Source organism: Salvia splendens, chromosome 4, assembly GCF_004379255.2.
Source record: "Salvia splendens isolate huo1 chromosome 4, SspV2, whole genome shotgun sequence".
Classification (NCBI taxonomy): domain Eukaryota; kingdom Viridiplantae; phylum Streptophyta; class Magnoliopsida; order Lamiales; family Lamiaceae; genus Salvia; species Salvia splendens.
This window is the reverse complement of record NC_056035.1, coordinates 33,706,516-33,716,128: the sequence shown is the minus strand read 5'-3', so window position 1 is coordinate 33,716,128 and position 9,613 is coordinate 33,706,516. Positions and strand designations below refer to the sequence as shown.

Genomic DNA, 9,613 nt, shown 5'->3' with positions numbered 1-9,613 from the left:
TGCATTCTATCACCCTCCTTTAATTGTTAGTTTGTCCCCATCTGTAAATATATGTGAATCAATGTTGACACACACCGGTTGATTGAAAATAATGGATAAAACTTATAAACTGATAATTATAATGCATGGTGATTAATTACTACTCTACATGTTGTGATTTGTATTTATTTTTGTTTATAGAACTTCCATTTGTTATTGTAAACTTAAAATAAAAACACAATTGAGAAACCAAATTAAAATACAAGCACCAAGTGGCTCCACCTCCACGTATTACTCCATTAATGTTACATTCCAGAACCAAAATAAGAGGAAAGTTTGGCAGTAACAAAAGCATTATATTCAATTCGAAAAATATTAGTACTACAATTGAGACATAATTTACATTTTACATGCATTTACAAATTGTACATAGCAATTAGCAGTGGGACCGGGGCCATATACAATTAATAGGGGATGTACAAGTCCATCAAGCGGCAACCGTAGTGGCTGCATAGACTGAGTCCATATCATTTAGGGCGTGACTAATCCTCTTATTATCATCACCACTTCTTTCTCCTTCTCCTTCTCCTTCACCCACCCATATTTCTGGGATCCCTTGCACCATCTCCGTCACCGTTTCTATAGCGTAATCTGCTTCTTGGCTCTTTCTTGCTCTTCCAACCTTTTTTCACAAAATCAATTCTTTATCAATTAACCACGCAATATAATCGCAACTTGTTATAGCTTTAGTTCATTTGGACTTTTCGATAATAATTTGTTTAATTGTCCCATAATTGTACTACTTTTTCTCAAGTAATAATTACTTTTGTCTACATTTGTACCGGAAATTTGGTTGGAGAATGGTATTGAATACACGTGTCATTCGTGCTAAAAATTAATCGAGGGTGACACAATAAATAATGCCGTGACCACTCGTGGCATTAAATAAAACCAAAGCATCACAAAACAACGGTGCACCTCTCCGCACGAAAAAACTCCCTGAACTTACCAAAACCGTTCGGAGCCCAACAGCCTTCCCGGCGGCTATATTCTTCACATTGTCGTCCAAAAACAGCTGCAGTCAAGAAACAAAATCAAACCTCCAGAAATCAAGAGGAAAAACAAAATCAACCGCATAGACCGGCGTCGTACCGTGCGGCGGGGATCGACGTCCGCGGCGTCGACGCCGATCCTCATCGCTTCCATCGACGGCTTCAACACCACGGGATGTTCCATCGACGCTGGTCCCCACAGAGCAGGGTTCATCGTTTCGAAGCATATGATTTTCTCGAAGCAGTCGCTGATTCCGAGCCGATCCAGCGCTTTCATCGCGTGAATTCTATCCGAATTCGTGAAAATCTGCGATACGCTTTCGCCTCAGTAAAAATATATTTCAATTTTTAAATTATTTCGAGATTTTATCTTACGATTTTGCGCTGTTTGATCGATTGCAGAATGCTACGCAACTTAGCTTCCGGTTTGATCAAATCGTAGGGCAATCTTCCGTGCACGAAACTGTCATGACATGGCCAAATAAAGTTAAAATTAGAAAAATTGAAAAAAATTCACCCAAATTTAAATAAAGAAGAAACAGCTGATTTCTGTTACCTGTGATAATCATCTGGGTGAATGTCATACCCTAAATCCTGCCAAAAGAAACACAAATTTGAAAAATGAAGATAATTCGTAAAATATTAGGCATAATAATAAATAAAATAATTACCCGAAGGCCAGCTAAGGAGCTTCCGTAAGTTCTGAAGAGCTGTCTGTTCATATCCTGCGCTTCTGATTCAGAAATTCCGAATTTCTCACCAAGGAAATCTGCAATAAAATCAATCAAAATTCATTTTGTGTAAACTATTCCTTAATTATCAAGATGAATTGCATTTGTGTAAAAGTAAATGGTGATTGTATTGTAATCAACCTTCAACGTTTCGTTTAAGAGCTTTGCCAATTCCAGTCTTGGAAGAATACAAGGTATCATCCAAATCTGCTGATAAAAAATGAAAATAGAATTAAGAATCCGATGAATCCAATCTCACCATTTTTCATAAATTTAGAAGTGTATTTAATGATTTATCAATTGCCATGAATCAAAATTGGAGGGAGAGAGAGCTAAGTAATGTACCGAAAATGAGAGTCTGAAAAGGGGAAGGAATGACGCAAGAATCCATATTGGAAACGGAGAATAAAGGTTTAGGAGAAGGGATTTCGATGTCGAGTTTGGGGAGGAATGGGGCAGACGACTGTTGAGAAATGAAGGGAAGAAGCGTATATATAGGGAGAGGATGGATGAAGGATTAAAAGATGTAATGCGAGTTTGAATTGACATCTGAGTCAGCTGGGGCCCACACGTCCATCATCATCCAATAAAACATTCAGATATTTATAATAGTATTTGTTGAGATAACATTGGATTGTGACGCGTTTGTCAATAAAATTAAGTCGCACCGACCGTTCTCCATTTCTCCCTTCTTACTGTGTCTATGTGATGCAGTAAATATTACTCTCGTCTATGATTAATTGTATTGTATTATACTTTTTTCCATCCTTAGTCTACGATTAACACGGGTCATCATGTTAACTTACAAGGCTACCAAGCAATGGTTTAATGGGCTTCAACAGTGTTTAAACAAAGCCTAACAAGGCTACCAATCATACCCTAACTGTATTAACTTTTTATTTTTGTCTACTTAGTATCTCATATATTTTTTTATTATTTTTAATAACGAATTACATATTCCATTAACTTATTTTATTCATATTTTATTTTAATTTTTAATAATAATACTTACTTCGCAAAAAAATATACAATTTGGATTCGGGGTGAGTTTTAATACATAATTAGTATAATAAGAGCATCTCCAATAACACTGGACGTCAAATAGCCATCAAATAGCCTTCACACTGCCACATCATCAGCACTACAATTCTCCTGCCACATCAGCTTGCCACATCAACTGGACATCAAATAGCCCCCACATAGCCTTCACACTACCTATCCACATCACTAATAACAATTATATAATTTAATTTACACTCGTATCAACATACGGAATTTAATTTACGAGACAAATACGGAAAATTCGAATAATAATATTAAAATTTAAAAAGTACATTAATTTAAAAAAAAGGTACAATAATTAAACAAATTACATTTAAAAAATTACATAAATTTGCATAAAAACTAACGCCTTGCAATCCTCCGCGCCCACAACTCTTCAACTAAATCCTTTTGCAGTCGAATATGAGCCTCCGTCTGACGCATGTCGGCATGTGCTTGGAGGAGGGCTTCTTCATCGTGCGGTACCCCACCTCGTACGTTGGCGGTGGTGACGCCGTGGCTTGGACCTGCTTCATTATCGTCGGTGGCCCAATCAGTCAGTTGTACACCTTCATCTTCGACGATCATGTTGTGCATGATAATACAGGCGTACATTATATCAGCAATGCAGTCGACATGCCACAAACGCGTTGGTCCCTTAACTGCAGCCCATCGAGCTTGAAGCACACCAAATGCGCGCTCCACGTCCTTTCGCGCCGACTCCTGCCGCGTCGCAAAGTAGGCCTTCTTCGGATCTGATGCGCACGGGATCGTCTTCACAAAGACGGGCCACCTAGGGTATATCCCATCCGCCAAGTAATAGCCCATATCATGCTGGTTGCCGTTAGCGACAAAACTGATGGCCGGACCGACGCCCTGGCACTGCTCGTTGAAAAGGGGCGACGAGTTGAGGACGTTTAGGTCGTTGTTCGAACCGGCTATCCCAAAATACGCATGCCAAATCCACAACCGGTAATCAGCCACGGCCTCGAGGATCATCGTGGGATTTTTTCCCTTGTAGCCGGTCGTGTAAAACCCCTTCCAGGCAGCGGGACAGTTCTTCCATTCCCAATGCATACAATCTATGCTGCCTAGCATTCCCGGGAACCCGTGCTGATCCCCGTGCATCCGCAGCAGATTCCGGCAATCTTCGGGGGTAGGCTTTCGGAGATACTGATCACCGAATACTTCGATCACGCCCTGGCAGAAATACTTCATACATTCGATGGCAGTCGTCTCACCGATGTGGAGGTATTCGTCCCACATGTCTGCCGCGGTGCCGTAGGCCAACTGCCTGATTGCCGCAGTGCACTTTTGAATAGGGGTGTGGTCGGGTCTGCCAGCCGCATCGTGCCTGAAGCGGAAATACAGATATCGCTGCTCCAATGCGTTAACAATACGCATAAATAAGTCCCGCCTCATCCTAAAACGACGCCTGAAATGGTTGGCGTCAAAACGCGGCTCCTCTGCGAAGTAATCTGTGAACAGGCGCTGATGTGCAGCTTCATGATCACGATGCACCACTTGTCGACGTTGGACAACTGGTCGTGGGCGAGGTGCCGCCGGCTGCATATAACTCTGCATCCATCGATCAACCTCACGGCTCGTATAGGCATCTAGCTCTTCGTTCATCATACGCTCGTACTCATCCGCATCCCCACCACTACCACCGGCATTACTCATTTCTTAAATTGATTTTGAACAGAAAGTAAGGTAGAGAGAATACTCGTTAAAACAAGTGGTGCGAATGAAAATGAGATTCAACGCGCGTATATATAGTGTTTTCGAAAAAACAAAAAAAAAATATAAATCCGACGCCGGTTTGGCGCCGATCCGGGACGCACAATGGCGCCCGTGAGGATCGGCGTCGGAACCGGCGTCAGCGCGGGAATCGGCATGGCGACGCCGATTTTGACGCCGATTTCGCCCACGCCGGTTCCAATGGTTCGGCGTCAAACCGGCGTGGGCGAAAAATCGGCGTGGCGGTGGTGACGCCGGTTATTATGGATGCTCTAATGGATGGAGTATAAATATAGAATTCATATTTCACTATTTTTTTATAACTCACCTTTTTTTTAATATTTCTTAAAACTTATGTCAAATCAACTTAAAACGATTAATTATTGGCGGAGGGATGTTATAACGCGTATAACTTTTTTTCCTGTCTTTCTGACAAATTTATATAATTTGAGATTTAAAATATAGTTAAAAAAACAACAGGAATGTGGAAGGCACTAAATATCTGTGAAACTGGCTTAGATTTTATTTTTTTCTAGTTTTGGAAGGCACTTTCTAACACTAAATTGAATGGGTTGTCCGACTATAATAATTGAACGGAGTATTAGAATTGTTAATATGATTGTCTTTTAATTTATTACTCCATCCGTTCCATGTTACTCACACTTTTCATTTTAGGCTGTAAATATGAGATTGATTTTTTAGTGTAATTAAATTAGAATTTTAAGTGTAATGAGACATCACTTAATAAAGGAGCGTTTAACTTAATCTAACATATTAATTACATACATTAATTCTAACTTAAACTATAAACAGTATAAGTAGTTTGTGACGAGCCGAAAAGTAATAGTGAAAGTAACATGGGACGGAGGGAGTATTTATTTCGTCATCAATAATTATTTCATTTTATTTTTATTTATTTATTAATAAATATTATATTTATTATTTTTGATAATGAACCTCATATCTACTAATTTTATTTTCACTCACATTTTATTACAAAATTAATACTCATGTAAAGAAAGAACTCATTTTACACGATTTTTTCCATTTATTTTTCTATTATATTTTATAAAAACATATGCCAAATTAAAGCGGATCTTCTATTTATGAACTGAGGAAGTTATTATTCTGAATTTATGTTTTCAATTGGATAAGAACAAGTATATCTTAATTCTTAAGTTGTAGAAATTATAAAAGACCTTATCATATGTCACAAATCAAAAGTCGTCTTAATATAGATATAGAATAGAATATAGTATATATTATTTTTATTTATCTACGTTAATCATAAATAGTATTAAACGCTCTCCACCTAACATTTCCAAGCTTATAGTCATTTTATTATATGATTTATATATTGTTACAATATGCTTTCGAGTAACTGACAGTTTGACACACTGAATATATATGTCTTTCTCTGTCCAGACTTTGGTTAATTAATAGTAGTACTATTACATAAAATAACTTTTGTTCCACTTTCAGTTTGATTTGTTTTCACATTATTCATTTTTAAAAATAAAAACTTTTATCTATTACTCCATTATTATCTGTTATTTTAATCACTTTCCACTTAATATGTAACATAAATACCACATAAAATCTCGTACTTCTAAAAAATAAATAGTTTGCTTTAAAACAAAGAAAGTCTAGTGTCTTACTTTTTGTATTTACTGTGTTGCAATTCCTGAGAATTAAATTATATGACGTTGAACCTAACCAGTTGCATCAACTTCGACTTTTATCATCATCATTAAAATAAGATCACCCACAACCGTACTCTTGCCAGCGATCACGGTTATTGACCCTAGGGGTGGAAAATTATACCGAAATACCGTAATACCGGACTTACCGTACCGGAAAAATACCGAAAATATCGATTTTTCGGTATACCGCAGTTTCCGGTACGGTATGATACCGTACCGCAGTGTTTCGGTACGGTAACAGTATCAATTTTTCTATACCGCGGTATACCGAATCCACGGTATACCGGTATACCGAAACTTCGGTATATACCGAATCCACGGTGTACCGGTATACCGTGGTATACCGGTATACCGATAGATTATTATATATATATATATATATTAATATTAAATATGTTGTAATATATATATTACATTTATATATATATTATATTAAAAAAATTTAATACATCAATTAATACAATAAAATTAAACATTCAAATGATAATTTATTCAAACAAATTCAAAATTAACCTGAATTATTTTTTTATCAACTCGTCCTATTAAATATAATAAACACAATAGCACATAACACCGAAAGAAGATTGGAAATACGATATCAGGAATATGTTTCAATAGAGCACATTTGAAAGAATTTGTATTAACTCACACCATTTAGTAAATGATTCTTTGTGTAATGTCATATTCCAAATATACAAAGTAATTAAAAATTTTGTTTTATTCTTCGTCCCACTTCATAAAATGTCAATTAAAAATATGTGCAGCTGAAAATGAATCAAATCGTTTAATTAGTGTTTAATTCATTGTATGTTATCTTATTTTATATATTACTTAAATTGAAGGATGAATAAATAGGATACTGATCAGTCATTTTTAATTCTTAAAGAGAAATAAATGTCTAATTTAAATTACTAACTAGTGTCACGCCCGTGCGATGCACGAGTCATTTTAATTTCTTCATATTTATTTCATTTTGCGAAATAAAAGTTGTGAAATGATAAACAAAAGAATATTCAACATCCTCTTACTTTGGATTATACTTTTTCAATAACATTAACCCCACATAGACACAAGAGTGTGTTTAAATGCTACTTTTTCTTAAAAATGTCAATACGATCACATTAAAATTTCAACACATATTTGTGTTGACATTTTAATAAACTGTCTTGACATTTAAATATCAGACTTAAAATTAAAAAGCATTTTAAATCTGTGAAAATATGAATTAACCGTTGAGTTATAACTGTAGGAGCAAGTTTACGTTGCAATAATTTAATATTACACTGGTGAGACACTTTCTAGTCGAGATTCATTTCATTGCAATATAGCGACCCTATACACTAAAAACCCAAACCTTGAAACCTAAATCCTAAACCCTTAACTTTAAAATATACTCATCATAACCAACAAATGAGCCAAATTTTGATATATGTTGAATTTTAGTAATTTCACATTAAAAAAATATTATTTGCTAGTATTTTAAAAATTTATTCAAATCAAAGGAAGACCGTGCCTTGTTAATATTTTTGAGAATTTGTATGCATGTTTATAATGATAGATTGAAATTAAAGTCTAGGGGGAAAAATTGAATCTTTATTTCATTACACTTGTAAATCTATTTGGAGATTTTATTTATAAGACCAATTATTACTACTATTGGTCTAAATAGCCAAAAATAATCAATAAGTACCTTCATTTTATCATTAACCACGATTATGAGATAAAATTCTGAATATATGTAATCAAAATAATCCATAAATATATATTAAAAGATACTTAAAGATCAACATCATCGGCAACAACAAATATAATATGATACTTGATAACATGCTAACCAAAATATAAAATTGAATAGAGTGATGGACGAATTACCGATAGCAAAAAATAATGAACAATCGAGAAACCAATTAGTAAATGAACAAATCAAGAAACCAATTATTTTTCGGTATACTGTTACCGTTACCATACCGTTATTACGGTATACCGTACCGTGTTTCGGTATACCATTTTTTAACGGTATACCGAAACAAGGTACGGTATACCGTAATAACGGTATGGTAACGGTATCAAAAAATATCATACCGAATTTCCGGTATACCGGAATTTTGGTATACCGAAAATTAGGTACGGTATCGGTATTGAATTTTGTCATACCGTACTTTCCGGTACGGTATGCGGTATGGCACGGTCGGTACGGTATACCGTACCGACCCACCCCTAATTGGCTCGGCCCCACTTTTTCTGCCTCATCTTCGGCAAGAGCACAACACCCACAGCTGTGCTCTTCCACAAGGACGAACACAATTCAATTTAAAATTCAATTAAATAAAAACATTTCCATAATATTAAAATTCATTAAATAACCGAAATAATATTACAAATTACAAATAAAATAAAAAAGACATATTTAAAATCCTAAAAATTAAAAATTACATAATTAAAATCCTAAATATTAAAAATTACATAATTAAATTCGTAAAATTAAAAAAAACCACTACTCGTTGCCGAATTTTGCCCACATGTGTTTGATTAAGTCTTCTTGTAGCTCAATGTGGGTTCGGGTATCGCGCATTGTGTGCCTTGTTTCGAGCCTCTCCCCCACCGCGTATGCCGACCTCGGCGTGGGGGAGACCTCGCGGTTGAGCTTCCGGCTTCATCCTCGTTGTAGAAGCTAGCCGCTCTCGCTCCTTCGTCGGCTATAATCATGTTGTGTAAGATAATACACGTGTACATGATGTCGGTGATATTATTCACGTACCAGAGCCGAGCCGGGGCCTTTACAATGTTGAATCGGGCTTGAAGGACCCAAAAGCTCTTTTAACGTCTTTCCGCGCGGACTCTTGATGCTGCGCAAAAAGAACCCGTCTCGGGTCTTGCGGGTTGCTGAGCGTCTTCACGAAAGTCGACCACCTTGGGTAGATACCATCGGCGAGATAGTAACCCATGTGGTACGTATTTCCGTTAATGGTGAAGTTGATCACCGGTGCTACACCATTCATCACATCATTGAAGAGTGGTGAAGAATAGAGCATGTTCAAGTCGTTGTTGGATCCGGCAACGTCGAAATATGCATGCCAAATCCCTCAAGGATAAGTGTTGGGCCGCCGCCTTTGTGACCGCTTAAGTGTTGCCCCCTCCAAGCAGTCGGGCAATTCTTCCACCTCCAATGCATGCAGTCAATGCTGCCAAGCATTCCGGGAAAGCCATGGACTGATTCGTGAAGACGAAGCAACCATTGGCAATCATCGGTGGTGGGTACCCGAAGGAATTCATCACCGAAAGCTGTACGGACGCCCTCGCAAAACTTTTTTAGACAAAGGATTTCAGTGGACTCACCGACATGCAAATACTTGTCGAAGAGGTTGGC

General features: G+C 36.8%; 1 protein-coding gene across 1 annotated transcript; it reads right to left on the bottom strand.

Moving 5' to 3' along the window:
- Positions 1-314: 314 nt before the first annotated feature.
- Positions 315-2,229, bottom strand: LOC121801404. Its single transcript, XM_042200886.1, has 8 exons — positions 2,108-2,229; positions 1,904-1,969; positions 1,703-1,800; positions 1,588-1,625; positions 1,407-1,494; positions 1,132-1,338; positions 989-1,054; positions 315-661 (listed from the first exon to the last, which is right to left on the bottom strand). The coding sequence occupies exons 1-8, from the start codon at positions 2,151-2,153 to the stop codon at positions 467-469; spliced, it is 804 nt and encodes a 267-aa protein (XP_042056820.1). The 5' UTR covers positions 2,154-2,229; the 3' UTR covers positions 315-466.
- Between the last annotated feature and the right edge of the window lie 7,384 nt (positions 2,230-9,613).

Coding starts and splice junctions, on each gene's coding strand:
- LOC121801404 (XM_042200886.1), bottom strand. CDS start 2,153: ATGGATTCTTGCGTCATTCCTTCCCCTTTTCAGACTCTCATTTTCG. Junction 1,626..1,702: donor GCTCCTTAGCTGGCCTTCGG/GTAATTATTTTA, acceptor TTCTTTTGGCAG/GATTTAGGGTATGACATTCA. Junction 1,055..1,131: donor ACGTCGATCCCCGCCGCACG/GTACGACGCCGG, acceptor TCTTGACTGCAG/CTGTTTTTGGACGACAATGT.